Source organism: Sus scrofa, chromosome 5 (genome assembly GCF_000003025.6).
Source record: "Sus scrofa isolate TJ Tabasco breed Duroc chromosome 5, Sscrofa11.1, whole genome shotgun sequence".
Taxonomy (NCBI): Eukaryota; Metazoa; Chordata; class Mammalia; order Artiodactyla; family Suidae; genus Sus; species Sus scrofa.
Window position 1 is genome coordinate 3155932 of NC_010447.5, and position 18191 is coordinate 3174122.

Below are 18191 nucleotides of genomic sequence, written 5' to 3' on the forward strand. Positions count from 1 at the left end.
TGTTGCTGTGAGCTGTGGTGTAGGTCACAGACACAGCTTGGATCCTGCGTTGCCGGGGCTGCGGTGGAGGCCGGCAGGTGCAGCTCCAATTCGACCCCCAGCCTGGGAACCTCCATGTGCTGTGGGCGCGGCCCTAAAAAGGGGAAGAAAAAAAAAAAAAGGCAAACGATTCAGTGGCTTTCAGTGCATTCACACTCTTGTGCAGCCACCACGTCCGTCTCCATGTAGTTCCATCACCCGAAGAGGGAGCCCTGTACCCATGAGCTCTCACCGCCAATCCCCCCATCAGCCCAGCCCCTGGAGTCCCTCATCTACCTTCTGTGTATCTGTCTGTTCTGGACAATTCCTGTAAATTGGCCCATACAGCGCGTGACCTTGTGGCTTAGCACGGTGCTCTGGAGGTTCAGCCACATCGGAGCGCTTCTGTTTTGTCCCTGCTTGTGGCCGATCGCTATTCCACCGAGTGGGTAGAGCGTGTTGTGTTCATCGGTTCCCCACGTGCTGGACCCTGGCGTGGCTTGACCGTCCGGCTATTGAACGTAGGGCTACTGGGAACATGCTTGACCCCAGGTTTGCTTGAGTCCCTGTGGGCCGTTCTCTTGGGTCTGTACCTGGGCGTGGGGCTTGCTGGGACGCGCCCCCCTGTCCCTGTATGTCGAGTCACCTGCCGCACTGCTTCCTGTCCCCCTGGCCTCCCCCACATCCCCCTGTCCCCTGCCTCTTCTCTTGTTGACACTGACCCGTGCAGATCGTTGGCTTGTGTATTAAGCAGACTGGCCAGAGGTGCTGCTGGTTCTGGGGCAGTGGGAGCCTGGGCCGGGGTGGGGGTCGGGGTGCCCTGTGGAGCCAGGAGGCGGCCCTCGGAGGTTGCAGCGTCCCCCCCGGTACCTCGCTGTGTGTCCCTCCTGCTGGTACGTTGAGTTCTTACTCTGAGAAGCCTTCATTCTGTGGCGCAAGGGGCCGTCGCGGTTGAGCCCGTGGCTGGTGGATCTGGGAATAGGACCCTAGCAGCAGGGCTTGGGCGACCTTTGTTTTCCTAAAAGCCTCGCTTGCTGCTTAAGGAAGTGACGCCAGACCCTGACACCTGTCTCTAGTCAGTAAGCGCGGCTCTAAATACAAATGCTGGTTTGGTTTTTGTCCTTGGCCTCCGGTTTCTTGCTCCTTTGCTATGTCTGCTCGAATCCCGTGGCTCCGAGCGGTTCCTGAGGGTCTGCTGTTGACAACAGCTGCGCTGGTGTAAACAGCAGCTTTGCTCATTAAAGCCTCCCGAGCATAAGTGCTGTTTATCCCCCTTCCTCTAGAAGGTTCACGCCCATCCCCAAAAATGTAAATTACACGTTGTAGAGATGATATGGGGCTCGCACAGCGAGGGGATGCTTCTTTCCCCAGGATCACACCTGATACTTAAGCATCCCACGATAGGCATTTGTACGTGCTGTCTGAAGCAGGTTGCTATTACAGTGCGAGAAAACCGGTGGTTTGTTATCCTCTTGTGTCTCTCTGTTGTGTAACTGAAGGGGAAATATTTAGGGGTATAGCTTAGCGGACCCTGTGATCTCATCAGCTGATGTACAAGACAATGAAAAGGGCCCTCCGTGAGCGAGGCGCTCAGGAGGCGGGCCTTATGCTCAAGTCACTCTCAAAGTCCCTGTAACACAGAGAGGATGGGTATTCTAATTTTTTTTTTTTTTTGGTCTTTTTAGGGCCACACCTGCGGTATGTGGAAATTCCCAGGCCAGGGATCAAATCAGAGCTATAGCCACTGGCCGACGCCACAGCTGCAGCCACGCCAGAGCCGCGTCTGCGACCTACACCCCAGCTCACGGCAACACCGGATCCTTAACCTACTGAGCGAGGCCAGGGATCAAACCCGCGTCCTCATGGATACTAGTAGGTTCGTTACCACTGAGCCACAACAGGAACTTCAGGTATTCTAATGTTAAATCCTTGGCTTGTAGTCAGAGAAACTGACTTGTAGTGGTGGCCTTGTTCAGGTCAGGTGGTTGGCCGACGGGGAGCAGAAGGCTCAACCGGGGCTGCCACGTACAGTGGCGGAGGCTGTGCACTGCCTATCTCCAGGGGGTGCCACCAGGGTGAATGAAGCCTCCTGGGGTCACACGACTTGGCTGCATGGCTGAGTTCATGTTCCCAGAAGCTCCGTGTCCTGCCTTTCAGCCCAGTGTCCTCCAGCCAATGGATACGTCTGTTCCTGTTAAAAAGTAAAGATTTGGGGCGTTCCCGTCTTGGCACAGTGGTGAACGAATCCAACTAGGAACCATGAGGTTGCAGGTTCGATCCCTGGCTTTGCTCAGTGGGTTAAGGATCCGGCGTGGCCGTGAGCTGTGGTATAGGTCGCAGACGAGGCTCGGATCCTGTGTTTCTATGGCTGTGGTGTAGGCCGGCGGCAGCTACAGCTCCGATTAGACCCCTAGCCTGGGAACCTCCATATGCTGCGGGTGCAGCCCTAAAAGGACAAACAAAACAAAACGAAACAAAAACCGCTGAAGCTTTGGAATGACCTGTGTAGCTGTTATTTCCCTGCTGAGAGACTTGGAGGATGGTTTCATCAAATTCTCCCCCTGTTCACTCCTGCCGGTTTGCCAGGTTACTATAAAGAAACGTAAAGTTGCATCGAGTCGGAAACTTTGACCGACCCCAGAGCGTTCAAGCGGGGGCTGTGTGTTTGGAGGTGATGGAAGGGCCCTGCTGGGACTGGCAGGAGAGCGTCTCTCTCTGGGGAGGAGGGAGCCACTGCGTGCCCTGTGCGGCTCGCTGGCCCTCAGCGTGTACCATCTGGGTTAACCCACAGGCCACCTCGCAGGACTCAGGCCCGTGACCAGGCTGTGCAGACGAGGGAGCTCAGTGGCGGGGCCCAGCCCGAGCCTGCCCTCTGGCCGCCTGCCTTGTTTCTTTCTGGAGCATCAAGACTGTCCCACGTTGCATGGCTGATATCTGACACCTGTCTGGGTGGGTGTGCTCGGCGAGGGGCACCCAGGGGTGGCCGGGGCCACCAGGCAGAGAGGGTCAGTCACTGAACACAGACCACAGCCCCCTCAGGAAGGGAACCTGCAGAAGTGAGCAGCTGTACCTCAGGTTACTGATTCCACAGGAATTCTTTCTTTAATCTTCATTTTAATTAATTAATTTTTGTTGAGAACATTGAAGTTCTATTGTTAGCAAGTTTCTAGTATTTATTTATCTTTTCTTTCTCTCTCTCTCTCTTTTTTTTTTTTTTTTTTTTTTTTTTTTTTTTTTTTTTTTTGGTCTTTTTAGGGCTGCACTTGCGGCATATGGAGGTTCCCAGGCTAGAGGTCCAATCAGAGCTACAGCCGCCGGCCTACACCACAGCCACAGCAACATGGGATCCGGGCCGCATCTGCGACCTACACCACTGCTCACGGCCACACTGGATCCTTAACCCACTGAGCGAGGCCAGGGATCGAACCCGCAACCTCATGGTTCCTGGTCGGGTTCGTTTCCACGGCGCCATGACGGGAACGCCCCCCGTTAGCCAATTTCAATGATACAGCACAGCAGCCATAGTCACCGTGTAGGAGTTAATTTTTTATTGTTTAAATTTTATTGGAATATAGTTGACTTAGAGCCTCACGTTAGTGTCGGGTGCACCGCGAGGTGCCTCGGTAGCCATTCCTGTTCAGACTCCCCTCCCACGCAGGTTATTACCCAGGATCGAGTGAGTCTCCCTGTGCTGTACGGTGGGCCCTGTTGTCCACCTGTTGCGTACACAGTAGAGTGTATATATCAGGCCCAGCCCCTAACTGAGCCCTCCCACCCCCGCGTTTCCCCTTCCAGAGGAATCCTTATAACCAGCTCTGGGCTGGGAGACTGGGTGATGAGAACCGGCAGGGGGAGAAGCTGGGAGAAGGGGCGCTTGGTGTGGGGCCACCAAGGGGCGTTGACCTCAGGCCAGCAAAAGGTGCCTGGGGGTTGTCCTCAGGGAGGACAGGATGAGGCCAGGAGTGACTGTGAGAGCCTGGGGTCGCCTGCCCACTGGCCCCGGCCGCATGTCAGAAGCAGTGGCCGTCTGCACTCCGGGAGCACAGGGCAGGCTCCTGGCCAGATGTGTGGACGCGGTCCGGCCGATGCTTCGACTTCGAGCAGAATCTGATATTCAGCAGGGGGGACCCTGGATTTTGGTTTGGCTGCTGGAACAAAACACGCCATCGGGGGTCTTAAAGCAGCAGAAATGTACCCTCTCGCTTCCGGGGGCCAGAAACCGGAAACCAGGGTGTTTGTGGGCTGTGCTCCCTGGGGGCTCCAGGGGGGCCCTTCTCGTCTCCTTCAGATTCAAGGGCGCTGGCATCCTGGGCTGTGGCGGCATCTTGTCACACCACGTTCTCCCTGTGCGTCTCTGTGTCTCATGGGGCAGCAGGGACACTGGATTAGGGTCCACCCCACTGCACTGTGACCTTGTCTTCTCCAGTTACACCTGCAAGACCCCTCTTTCCAAATCAGGTCACATTCTAAGCTTCTGGGAAGGGCGTCAATTTGGGGGCTTTGCTGTTAGCCCAGCAGAGCTGGCTCGGGGACTGTTTAACCCTGGGCCTGGGGCGCCTCACCCTCCGTGTCCTCCTCCCTCCGAGGCCTGGCGGGGGGTGCAGGGGCTGGGGGCTCTGTCCAGGCCGTGTTTCCTCTCCCCACAGCCCAACATCGGCCGCCTGGGCCTGCCCCATGGACCGTCGGAAGAGAAGGTGGCTGTGGTCACCGTGGACGGCTGTGACACGGCCGTGGCTGTGCGCTTCGGCAGCCTCGTCGGCAACTACAGCTGTGCGGCCCAGGGCACTCAGAGCGGCTCCAAAAAGTAAGCATCCTCTGGGGGGCCCCCAGTGTCTGCCCCCCCATGGCCACTGCTCTGAAAGGGGGTGCCTGGGCAGGACCCACGCAGGCACTCAGGTCCCATTGTCCTGGCAGCCCCAATCCAAGCTGGGGTCGGATTCCCTCCCCTTCCCTCCAACACATTAGAACCTTCTAGAATAAGTCCCCTTAGACTCACTGGCCAGAGGCGTGGCCAGGCCAACCTCAGGGTAATGACAGCCGGCTGGCTGACCCCAGAAGCCACCCCCAGCCCTGTGTCCATGGCGTCCCTGACTTCGTTCCAGTAAGGGCTGGTGCCTAGGGTCAAGGCTGAGTCAGTGACCCCTCCATTAGATCAGGGTCGGCCGTGTCACCCTGCAGATCTGGAGGTCCCTGGGGCCACCCTGACTCAGGGCAGAGCAACGCTGACATGGATATTTGCGGCCGTGGTTGTGGTTCTCTTTTTGTAACTCCAGCTTCAAATCTCAGAGCAAAGGTTCTTGTGGGATTCTTCCCTAGTTGTGTTTTGGTGGGATGCTTACTCAGCTTTTTGAAGACCACCAGAACACCCGGTGTGAAATACGCCTGTGATACAGGTGGGATCACGCCCGTCTTACGGATGGCACGGCCGGGTCCTGGAGCGGTTTGGCTCCTTGTCCAAGGTCATGTGGCTGCTCCTGCAGAACGAGGGCTCTCGTTTGCAGGGACTTCCCCTCAAGGTCATCAGAAGCCAGAGGAAGGGGCACCACCGTTTAGCTCTGCACGTCCTGTTTCAGGTGCACGGGTGCAGCCTGCAGACAGGACTCAGGCAGTCGCCAGGAACACCCAGCTTTTTAGGGTCTGACCCAAGGGGCAGGAAACAGGCACAGAGAGGCTGAAAGGCAGCGGTGGCACCAGAAGAGGGATCTGCTGGCCGCCTGCCCTGCCGGCCTCTCCACCTGTTGGGTTATTGGTGTCCAGGTCGAGCGAGCGGATGTTCGTTGCGACGTACGGGCAGCGTCAGGGCACCTCTTGTCGCCCGGCCATCACAGAGGTTGGCATTGCCTCCTCAGGTCCCTGGATCTGACGGGACCCCTGCTCCTGGGGGGCGTCCCCAACCTGCCTGAGGACTTCCCGGTGCAGAACCGGCAGTTCGTGGGCTGCATGCGGAACCTGTCCATCGACGGCAGGAACGTGGACATGGCCGGCTTCATCGCCAACAACGGCACCAGGGCAGGTACGGTGGGACCAGGGGCGTCGCGGGGCTGCGGCGGCCACACCACGGGGAGAGCCCCCCCACCCACGTCCTGGAGGATGAGCCCAGCTGCTCTCCGGTCTGGGGTCCCGCAGCGTGCCGTGGAGATGAAGCTGTGAGTGGGCCTGCTCCCGAGGCGGGCACTCAATCCCGGGGCCTTGAGCAGGTCACCAGATGACCGGTGTGCCTGCAGGATGGGCCCAGGGGTCCGAGGTCTCTGGATATGGGCAGCGGTTCTGTGCCATGTTAGGGCTTAGGTTGTGACCTGCCCAGAGGGTCCCGGGCCTGCCCGCCTTCCCTCTGGCTGTGTCCAGGGCTCCCAGTTTCCCCACCGTGGGGGTCAGGGCTAGAAAACAGTGACAGTGCCCCCCCCGCCCCTGAGTCCCTTTCTCCTCCCGTTTCCTGCTCTGAGACCACGCCGGCTGCTCCGTTTCCAGGCTGCGCTGCTCAGAGGAACTTCTGTGACGGGACCTCGTGCCAGAACGGGGGCACCTGTGTCAGCGGCTGGAACACATACCTCTGTGAGTGCCCGCTCCGCTTCGGCGGGAAGAACTGCGAGCAAGGTGAGGACACCTCGGGTGGCACATGCGTCCCCAGGCCCAGGTGCTGGTGTGGAGCGGGAGCAGGCACAGGGCCTGGGCTGCGGGGAGGCTGAGGGGGCTCATGGAGGCACTGGGGCAGGTGATGCTGGAGCCGAGGCTGGGGTCCAGGACAGGTCCGTGGGACACAGCCCCTCCTCCAAGCAGGGCCAGCCTGAGGTTGGGGGTCCAGGAGGGTCAGAGAAGCCAGGTGGGGCCAGGCCGGGTTTCCTGGTGGCTGCGGTTGGCCTCAGGGCACCCTGTGGCCTGAAGGGGCAGCTCCCAGGGCCCATGTCCCCAAGCCCCTTCTCGCCCTGCCACGGGGTCCTCCAGCTGGCTGCGTCCCCACTAGACCCTGTTATGGGCATCAAAGGCTGGGTCTCTCCCCCGACCCCAGCCCTGCAGTTATACATGCTGACAAGTTTTAAACAAGTCATTCATTTTGAAGCAACATGGTTTAATGAAGAGCCGGCATTTATAAATCACTGATGCTCTTTAAGGTAAACCGCAGCTCTCCTGCGGCGCAAGGGTTAAGCATCCAGCGTTGTGGCTGCTGCGGCTTGATACATGTTCTATCCCTGGCCCACCTGCTGTGGGCGTGGCCAAAAATTAATTTAGGAATTCCTGTTGTGGCCAGGCCAGTTAAGAACCCCACGCTGCAGCATAGGCTGCAGGTGTGGTTCAGGTCCTGCACTGCTGTGGCTGTGGTGTAGGCTGGCAGCTGCAGCTCTGATTCGACCCCTAGCCTGGGAACTCCCACATGCTGCAGATGTGGCCATAAAAAAAGAAAACAAATTAAGTAAATTAAGGACTTCCCGTGTGGCTTTGCAGCATAGCTACTCAGTGTTGCTTCTACAGTGGCTGTGGCTCGACCCCTGGCTCGGGAACTTCCATATGCCGCAATCATGGCCATGTGTTAAAATAAATAAATTAATTAATAATAATAATAATTAAATACAATAAAATAAAGTAGACCAAAAGGGGGAGATTGACCCCAGGTAAGCCTGGGCAGCCCCTGGATCTGCCTTGGAGATGCCCGGAGCTCATGAGCAAATTGATGGCCAGGAGAAGTCCTGCGTGGAGCTGCCCGCTGGCCCCCAACCCATGGCCTCTCCAGAGAAGTCAGATGTACCTCACCTTGGCCCGTGCACCCCACGGGATGGACTGGAGGTCTCTGTGTGACTGTTTTGAGGGGTTGAGGTCCATGGCTTTCCTGAGATTCTCTGGAAACGGGCGGGAATCGTAACAGCTCTTCGCAAGGAGAGCAAAGTTGGTGCCATTAGTGCAGGAGCCAAAGGGGTGGGGCCGGCCGGCAGCGTCCTGTGTCAGGCAGTCCCCCCGCCCAGGGCTGTTACTGATGGAGCCAAGGCCTGTGGCATGGACCTGTGTTACATCCAGAGTCCTCGTCCCGGACACAGTTCCCGGTCAGGGCCAGCCTCTTCATGCTACAAAGCACCATGCACCTGTCAAGGCCCCAGAGGTCTGTTTTCCGGGCAGCAGCGGGGCAGGTCCTGTGGACAGGTTAGGCGCAGCCTCGGCTGAGGGCCACAAGCAGGAAGCTCAGGTCGCAGGGAGGGACAGAGGCCCGGGTGGACCCAGCACCAGCGGGGCCATCCACACCCACGGAGTTCCTGTTATGGAGGCTGTGAGTCCGGCTCCAGCTGTGCCAGAGCAAACAGCTGCCAGGGCTCGGGGTCCTGAGAGCAGGAAACAGATGTCTGGTGCTCACAGGGCTGAGGCGCCCCCCCACCTGGCGTGTCCTGTGCTGCTGGTCTCATGGTGATGACTGGGCGTGCCCCCAGGGGAGTTAGGGTGAGATTCTGGGACAGGCCAGGTGCCCAACCAGCACACAACACCCGTGACGCACGGGTGGCAGCAGGATGAAGCTGATTTGACTGAGAGTCAGGCTGGCCGACTGGTCTGTGGCACCCAGTTTCCCACGTGCGACAGACTGGATGAGGCTCCTGGTCCCTCAGTGCCACCTCCCTGGTCCCCCTCCCCAACCATCTGGGAGCCCTCGCTGGCCAGCCTTTCCAGCTCTGCCCATCAGCAGGAGCAGAGAAATAGTGGTCCATGCGCTGGGGGTTGGAACTCCACCCCGGGCACCAACTGATGGCAGGTTGGGCTGCAGGGTGGAGGGGCGTGTGTGGGGACACAGGTGTGTGGGGGTCACGGCAGGCTGGCACCATCCCGCCAGGAGATGGTTCTCCAAATAGCCCAGTTTGTGCCCCAGGCCCCCAACCTGGCAGGTGTGGGGTAGGATGGCTAGGTCAGGCTCACAGGACCCCCCCACGGAGCCCCGGGGTCCTGAGCCGTCCCCCTCTGTCTGCCGTCTAGCCTGAGGGCCCCTTACTGGACACTGGCCATAGTCGAGGAAGGAAGGTGGCCTGCGTCCCAAGCCCGGGCTCCTGGATTCAGGATTGCGAGGGCCAGTGCCACCCAAGGGGAAGTCTGAGCCAGCCTTTGCAGTACAGCGAAAAGCCCAGGTGTCCCCCGCTCCCCTCCGGGAACCTGTCCCCACCCCCTGCAGGTGGAAAAGACTCAGGCCCTTCTGATGGGGGAGGTCCCCGTGTCTGTGTCCACAGTCATGCCCCACCCCCAGCGCTTCAGCGGGGAGAGCATCGTGTCCTGGAGCGACCTGGACATCACCATCTCTGTGCCCTGGTACCTGGGGCTCATGTTCCGGACCAGGAAGGAGGACGGCGTGCTGATGGAGGCCGCGGCGGGCGTGTCCTCCAGGCTCCATCTCCAGGTGAGCGAGGGCCACGTCCCGCCCCTAGGACAGGTGTGCGCCTGAGTGATGGAACTAAAGGGTGCAGGTGGCTCTGGCCAGAAGCCTGGCCTTCCCGCCCCACTTCTCTCCCCACACCTGCCTGCTGGTCCCCAGTGTGAAGAACGTGGCCGCCTCAATGCCTGTGCCTGCCGGCTCAGGACAGGGAGGCCCGCCTAACTCTGCCCGGGCAGGGGCTGGGGGCTCCGCGCCCAGCTGGGCACCCCCTTCTCTTCCCCCACCTGCCCCCCTGACCTCTCACCTGCCCCTGACCTCTCACCTGAGCTTCACCTCCCGCCTGTCACTGCCTAGGAGTGTCTCCAGCACTGGCCTGCTGGGATTGCACTGGGGTAATTGCAGCCGTCATTGTTTGCCCCTTATTATCCAGTAATTTTGTCGGTTTACCAGGCAGCGCCAGAAGCAAGCTCTGGGCCAGAACTTGGCAGGCACGGTTCTGCCCGAGGATGCTGTTTCCCTCTGCGGTGGTTTTGCTATTGGAACAAATTAAACTGCCTGATTGGGGTGATGAATGGGAGTTTGCAGGTTGTCACTTGGCAGTGGGGTCTCTGTAGGAAAAAAGCACCCTTTCAGCGGAACACCACCCAGAGCCACAAACTCCCGTATTGTTTGCGTAATTACGTCATGGAGCGCTAATCCAAAAGCGAAGGGTTTTGGCCAGGGACTGTGGCCAGCCCCTCCCTGTGGGAGGCTGGGGGGCAAGAGTGGTGACCTGGAGGGGATCCTTCAGACCCCAGGGGCCACCCAGAAGGCCACCCCAGGCCAGGGCCCAACAGGGTCTGATCAGCTGGGGATTGTGGGAGTATCTGGGTTATTTCCACGTGGCGTATTCCAAATGCAGGCCTTCTGCAGGCCCCCTGAGCTCAGGGGGGCGGCAGCCTGGGTGTTCCCGGCCTCCAGAGCAGGCCAGACAATTTAGGTAATTGCTCTTCGGCGCCCAAATCCACCTGCATTGTCAAGTAGGATAACCTGGCTGCTGTTGTATGCGTCTCTTAAATCCAGTGACAGATCGAAGGTGGCAAGTTGTCACTGCCACCGTCCTGGGATCAGTCTGCAGACAATTGCCTTTGTTTGTGGACATATGTCATGGCATATTGCTGATCTGCTGGCTTTGGGGTTTGGCTAGCAAGGACAGTGAAGGAGAATGGCACGGGAAATTAGGGAGCTGGCTCAGGCTTCTGAGAAACGAAAGGAAACAAATGTGAACGGGAGAAGTTATCTTCTTCAGGTGACCATCGCTTGACACTAAAAATCCAGGTACATCATGGGTCGTCTCGTCTTTACAATCAGCGACGTGTATTTTCTGTGTTCCATCACGCCTTCTTCTTGACCCTCTGGGTGCTGACGGGTCTATTTCTCCGTTCCCAAGTGACTGGCATCTGCTGGTAAACCGTCTTTTATTGTCTGTGGCATCATTGCGGGTCCAAGAACACACGCTGCGTGATTTCAGACCTTTGAGATGTGTTGAGACGTGCTTCCTAGCCCAGCATTTAGTCATTTTTACAAAGGTCCCACCGGTGCTCGAAAAGAGTGTGTGCGCTGCCGCTGTGTTCTGTGGGGCTGTGTGTATGGCGAGTAGGTAACATTTGTTCACGTGACATTCAACTTTTCTGTATCGTTATTGGATTTTTTTGGTCTGTTTGCTCAGATGCTGAGAGAACCGAGTTACTAATCTCCAATCTGGGTTGTACTCCTTTTAGGTCTGTCAATTTTTGCTTTATAGATTTCGAGGCTCTGTTATTAGGTGCGTACTAACTCAGAATTGTTTTACCTTTCTGGAATATTGACTGTTACTGTGATAAAAATCCTCTTTATCTCTCATGACAATTTTTGCTGTAAAGTCTACTGTCTCATATGAATGTACTTCTGCCAGCTTTCCTTTTATTGGTGTTTACGTGATGCATCTTTTCTCTTTTGACATTTCTGTGTCCTTCTATTTCAAACGTGTCTCTTTTAAACACTGTACTCATAGTTTTATTTTACCTGCTCTGTTTTTAAATTAAAGTTATCTTTAAACATGTGTCTCTTAGGTGAGTTACAGTGCTGGGGTTTTTTATATTTCTTACATGTATTTTTTTACTTGAAGTATAGTTTGTTTACAATCTTACATGTATTTCCACCTGAGAGCTTGAGTCTTCTCTCATGAAATGGGACAGTGACATCCAGAAATAAGAGTCGACTGGTCTCCTTAATCTGTTCCCCGGAAAGTTCTGTGGTTCTCGTTATCACTTTTATTTTTGTCTCTTCAGGGCTGCATTCGTGGCATATGGAGGTTCCCAGGCCAGGAGTCGAATTGGAGCTGTGGCAGCCGGCTTCCACCACAGGCACAGCCACAGCAATGCAGGTTCCAAGATACGTCTGCGACCGACACCACAGCTTGTGGCGATGCCAGATCCTTAACCCACTGAGTGAGGCCAGGGATCGAACCCGCGGCCTCATGCGTACTAGTCGGGTTCATTACCACTGAGCCACAGCAGGAACGCCCTCGTTATCATTTCCAAGTGTGTGTGTGTGATGATTCTGTTACCTGCTGGGTCTATTTCAAGCACCCTGTCCTGTCTCCTTAAGTACTTGGTTATTTTTGATGGAGGGCCGGACGTCGTGTTGAAAAACTAGAGAGAATTTGAAGCTAGGATGGCGAAGCCATTGTCCCCGATGTTTGCTTCTGGTTGGCAGCCCACCCCCAGGTTAGGCTCTGAATTCCTGTCTCTGTCCTCCCAGCCCTGTGAGCCAAGAAAGCATTGCTCAGCTTGCAGCCTCAGCTGTGCCTTCCAGAACCTGCTGACAACCAGACGGCCGAGCACTAAGCCCGTTTCTGCAGCTCTCCACTCTCTCCCTGGCCATGCCTCCGTAATTTGCAGTGACTTAAGTCGCTCTGATGCCTCAGACAGGTGTGCTGTGGCGTTTTGGTCTCATTTTTCTAGGTCTTTGCAGGAGGAGGATTGGTCCAAACTAACCAGTCCTGGGAAAGAGGAAACGTGACGTCAGCATGGCTCTGGCTACGTTTTCCTCAAACATGAGCACCTTAGGCAGTGACGATGCTGAGTTCTGCTTTTCCCTACGTGGATCTGAACCTGGTGAACACGGCCACCTGCTTCCCATGCATGGATTTGAAACATTTACATCCAACAGCAAGCGCCCCGGTCACCACCTGAATCTGTGGTTGTTCCCCACCCTTAAGTCCAAAGGGCTCTGTCTTCCTTGACCTCTGTCAGTAATTCGCACGTCTTAACGTTAGAAGGAGGCATATGTCTGAAGAGTATCACAGGCAACAGCAGATTAAACTTGGCCTAAGTTTTTTTCGGTCTTTTTTTTTTGTCTTTTTTCTAGGGCTGCACCTGCGGCATATGGAGGTTCCCAGGCTAGGGTCGAATCGGAGCTATAGCCACCCACCTACACCACAGCCACAGCAACGTGGGATCCGAGCCGCATCTGCAACCTACACCATAGCTCACGGCAACACCGGATCCTTAACCCACTGAGCAAGGCCAGGGATCGAACCCGAAACCTCATGGTTCCTCGTCGGATTTGTTCACCACTGAGCCATGATGAGAACCCCATACTTGGCCTAATTTTTAAGTGCGTCTTTGATCTAATGCCCTGGGGTGAGCCTGCTGGTGTGGCTTTGTTATTTAAGTGACTGCAGCGTATTTTGTATTTTTGTCATCACTGCCTGAGTCGCTAGCGTAGCTCTCTGTCCTGCAGATCCTGAACAACTGTGTCCAGTTTGAGGTGTCCCACGGCCCCTCGGATGTGGTGTCCATGCGGCTGTCCAGGTCACGCGTGACCGACGGGGAGTGGCACCACCTCCTGATAGAACTGAAGAGCGCCAAGGAGGGCAAGGACATCAAGTACCTGGCGGTCATGACCTTGGACTATGGGATGGACCAGGTGGGTGGGCACCTGCACCCTCTTCGGAACAGACCCCTTCAGGGGGCCCGTGGGGAAACAGGGGAACCCCTCCCCGGGCCAGGCCTGCCTGAGCCCTTGTGGACTTGAGGACGCACTTTCTGGACGCCCCCGCATTTGGGTCTCACCTTCCTCTTGATGCTGAAGTCTGGGTCTCATCCCCTTGCGAGACAGTCAGCTCCTGGCATCAGGGACTGGACTTGGTCCATCTTTGTGTCCCATGATGGTGCTGTTGGTCCCTTTCAGCCAAGCTGGCTTAAGCCACAACCGCACACCCAGGGCTGTGCGTCTGCGGTCCAGAGATGTATACGGGTGGGTGAGCGGTGAGCCCCAGGCCCCGGGGCGGGGCTGCAGGGCCCCAGAGAAGTTCGCCCATCCCAGATGCGCAGGTGGCCTTCCAGGCAGGTGCATTCAGGGAACACTTGCGGAGCCAGGCTGGAGTTCCCGGGTTTGTAGCCAGGTAACATCTCTGCGGGACACCCACACGTTTTCAGGGCTACCTGAGATTCTGAAGTGCTTTTGGAGGCCAGGGTTATCTTACACCTGCTTCAAAGAGCAAACAGCTGTATTCTGCGTGCCATCTCCCTGGGCTGGAGGATCCGGCTCGCCACGCTCTACCTCACCCTTCCTCGCCGGGGCTCACTGGTCATCCCATGACAGAGGAGGGAGGGTTGCCCTCGCCCCTGCCAGCAACTGCCCATCATGGCCGCGTGGGACACGGATGTGTGTCCCCTGACGGGTCCCTGCACTGTGCCCGGCACACACAGACGCCGAGCTCTCCACTGAGAAGGCTGAGCCCGGCCCTTGGGAGGCACAGCTCTGGGCTGCGGGGAGCTCGCCAGAGCGAGTGTGTTGAGTCTTCCAGTGTGTTCTTCCCACCTGGCTGTTCCAGTCGGTGGACGGAACCCCTCTCCTTGCGCAGGACACGGTGCAGATCGGGAACCAGCTGCCCGGCCTGAGGATGAGAAGCATCGTCGTGGGGGGCGTGTCGGAAGACAAGGTCTCGGTGCGTCGCGGTTTCCGGGGCTGCATGCAGGTACGCCGAGCACGGGCCCCCCGTTAACAAGCCCTGCCTCCCCCTCTGGGCCCTCCGCCCCAGCACGCTTCCCCTCATGGAGTCCTCCCACCCCCACCTCACCACCCTCGGCCCCCTGATCTGCCTCACCTCCCGCACCAGCCCCGCCTGGTCCACACCTGGATGGGTCCTACCTCACCTGGTTCATCCGCTACACCAGGTGTTCTGGCAGCAGCCAGACTGAGCTGTTTAAAAAGTGGCTCGGCTCAGAGTTCCCACTGTGGTACAGTGGGTTAAGAAACTGATGCAGCGGCTCGGGTCACTGCAGAGGTGCAGGTTCGATCCCCAGCTCCGTGCAGTGGGTTAATGGAGCCGGCTTTGCCGCAGCCGGGATTCAGTCCCTGGCCCGGGAACTTACAAATGCCGCGGGTGTGGCCGTTTAAAAGAAGACGACAAAGAAACCTAGGCTATAAAGTAGCTCACCCAGCCCAGGTCCCCCTGCTTTTGCCCCCGCCCCCACCTCCCGCTGCGGGGAAATAGCACCTTAGTTCCTTCACCTGCACCCCTGCATCCCTGGTGACCTGGCCAGTGGTACCCAGCGCGGGGGGGCCCTCTGCACATCCCCCTCCTCCCCGGGGCCGCCCTGCCCACCTCCGTTATCAGCCCTGCTCACCCATCACCTGCATTATTTTTGTTCTTTTTCTAAAAGTTTTATTTGAAGTATAGTTGATTTACAGGGTTGTGGTCATTTTTGCCGTGTAACAGAGTGACTCAGTTATACCTGTACACACAGCCATTCTCTCTCAGATTCTTTTTCCACGTAGATGGTCACAGAACACCGGGGAGAGTTCCCTGTGCTCTACTGCAGGTCCCCGTTGGCCAGTCATTTCCCATACCTCGGTGTGCATGCGCGAGTCCCAAAGCCCCAGTCCGTCCCTCCCAACACCCCACCTGTCTCCTTTGGTAACCCTAAGTTTTCAACGTCTGTAAGTCTGTTTCTATTCTGCAAATAACTTCATTCGTATCCTTTTTTAAGCATTCCCCATAAAGGTGATGTCACCTGATGTTTGTCTTTCACTGTCTGATGTCACTAAGAATGATGGTTTCTAGGTCCACCCATGTTGCTGCAAATGGCATGGTTTCATCCTTTTTTATGGCTGAGTAATATTCCATTGCCTATACCCCTCATTATTTTTTCTTTGTAACACTCTCCGTGGAATCTTCACAATAGCGAACCATTTCCCCTTCATTCTGGGCCTCCTGGCCCCCTGTCTAGCATCCAGACCCACCCTGACCGTCACCCACCTCTCTGCTCCTCTCACCCCCCAACTCCCCAATCCCAGCCCTCTTGATAAGAGGCATCACTTTGGAAATGGGACCCTAAAGAATTGGGGTTTTTCTTAACCCCTGGTTACCTTGAGGGGTTCTCCAGCCCCAAGGCCCCAGGACTGACCCAGGCTGCCTGTCTCTAACGCAGGGCGTGAGAATGGGGGAGACGGCCACCAACACTGCCACACTCAACATGAACGACGCCCTCAAGGTCAGGGTGAAGGACGGCTGTGACGTGGAGGACCCCTGCTCCTCCAGCCCCTGCCCTAAGCACAGCCGCTGCCACAACACCTGGGACGGCTTCGCCTGCATCTGCGACAGAGGTGGGTGCCCCCACCCGCTCCTGTGCCCGTCGATGGAGGGATGGAGCAGGGAAGCTGAGCTGGGCCTGGGCTCCCCTGTCACCCCCCTGTGGGTCTGTGATGCCCTGAGCTTGGTTTCTCACCTGAGGATGGGCCCTCTGTTCTGTCTCTTCTCCACTTGGGGTAGAGGGGACCCCCCCTCCCCCGGCTGTGTCCTCAGGGCGCATATTCAGATGGGGGAGCGTTAGTGAAAAGCACACATTTTAAAATTAGTGGAGTTCCCATTGTGGCTCAGCAGGTTAAGAACCTGACATAGCATCCATGAGGATATAAGGCCCATCCATGGCCTCGCTCGGTGGGTTAAGGCTCCAGCGTTGCCGTGAGCTGTGGTGTAGGTCGCAGACACGGCTCAGATCCCGCGTTGCTTTGCCTGTGGTGTAGGCCGGCAGCTGCAGCTTCAATTTGATCCCTAGCCTGGGAACCTCCACATGCCCCAGGTGCAGCCGCAAAAAAAAAATAAATAAATCTAAAAATAAATAATAAATAAATAAATAAATAAATAAATAAAATTTAAAAATCCGTGAGCTGTGGTGCTGGTCAAAGACCCGGCTCCGATCTCACGTTGCTGTGGCTGTGGTATAGGCTGGCAGTATAGCTCTGATTCCATTCCAACCTGGGAACCTCCATATGCCACGGGTGCAGCCCTTAAAAAAAAAAAAAGACAAAAAAAAATATACATAGGAAGTTTCCCCAGTTGTTAGGTTGGTGTTCCCGCCGTTGCAGCTCTGATTCAATCCGGGGTCTAGGAACTGAGATCCCGTGTCAAGCCGCTGCACACCGTGGCCAAAAAAAGCCCGAGTCCTATTGCATGGCTGCAGATGAAGGATCCTTGCAGCAGTTTGGGTCACTGCTGTGGCTCAGGCTGGTTCCCTGGCCCAGGAACTTCTGCATGCCTTGAGTGCGGCCAAAAACACCCACCCAACCAAAAACCCACCACCACAAAAAAACCCAAATACATTTAGTGGTCACCTCAGCATTTTGGGGTGATGCAGACATGCTTCGCTGGTACCTGTCCCCGTGTCCCCCTACGCAATACCCACCCCCATGCAGAGGGACCCCCCTGTCTGCACGTGCAGGTGTGACCCAGAGAATGTGTCTTTCCCATGGCCCTCAGGGGCGTGGCCACGGTCCTCCGTGGAGAAGCTCGGAAGCCGAGTCCCGGGGCCGCCCGAGGTGGATCCCGGGGGGCGGGGTAACACCGGCCTCTCCCTCCAGGGTACTTCGGCAGAAAGTGTGTGGACGCGTGCCACGTGAACCCCTGCAAGCACGTGGCGGCCTGCGTGCACAGCGCCGACTCCCCGCGGGGCTACGTGTGCGAGTGCGGCTCGGGCCACTACGGGCCCTACTGCGAGAACAGGTGAGCCGAGCGCCCCCTACAGGGTCCGCGCGCCACTTCTCCTGGCCTGGTCTCTCTTGTTTCTTAACCCCCACGGTCCCACGGTTCTGGATGACAAGGACATGGCTTTCTTATTTTGGCATGAAATGAATGAGAATGAGATTGGGCATCTCAAACTAACTCCATCCCACCCCAGAAACAACATGACACAACACAGCCCATATGTCGAGAGCCCTGCTGTGTCCAGAGCAGGCAGGTGCTGAGATACAGAAAGATGTAATTATGGAAAAGACTTTTCATAAGTCGAGGGATGGCGGCCATCTCTGCCGTGCATGGTCCGGTGTAACTCACTGGGGCCCTGGAGCCCAGGTGTGTGGGCATCACAGGTGGGCTTTCTCCCGGGTGGACCCGCTGGGTTCTTCACACACCGAGACCCCAACCCCTTTTAGAGGTGACGCGGTCACAGCTGGTGGTCCTGGGCCAGTGCTGGCCATCCTGGTTCAGGAGCCACGTAGGCACCAGCCTGCCCACCTGGCAAGGACACCACACTCTGCTCTTTGTCCTCTGGGGACCAGAGTGGGTGCGCTCAGCACCACACAGCCCGCTGGGTGATGGCAGGATGGAGTCAGGGAGGCGGAAGGGAGCGGGGGTTCGGGGGACCAGCGGGGCAGAGGCAGAGAGCAGTGAGGGGGTGAGGCTGATCTCAGGGCCTCAGCGGTCTGTCCTGGGCAGAACTGGCACATGCTCTCCCAGGATCATTCTCTGCTGGGGAGACACGCAGGCCTGGGTAGGGTCCTGCCTGCAAGCCAGAATCGGAGCTTTGTG

General features: G+C 57.1%; 1 protein-coding gene across 1 annotated transcript in view; it reads left to right on the forward strand.

Moving 5' to 3' along the window:
* Window positions 1-18191, forward strand: part of LOC102159820 (cadherin EGF LAG seven-pass G-type receptor 1) — an 88969-nt gene that overhangs the window by 41522 nt on the left and 29256 nt on the right. The window contains exons 5-12 of the mRNA XM_021091370.1: window positions 4665-4822; window positions 5868-6031; window positions 6487-6612; window positions 9213-9379; window positions 13121-13306; window positions 14247-14360; window positions 15817-15991; window positions 17246-17387. Coding sequence (XP_020947029.1) covers window positions 4665-4822; window positions 5868-6031; window positions 6487-6612; window positions 9213-9379; window positions 13121-13306; window positions 14247-14360; window positions 15817-15991; window positions 17246-17387 — 1232 coding nt within the window. The remainder of the gene's footprint in view (window positions 1-4664; window positions 4823-5867; window positions 6032-6486; window positions 6613-9212; window positions 9380-13120; window positions 13307-14246; window positions 14361-15816; window positions 15992-17245; window positions 17388-18191) is intronic.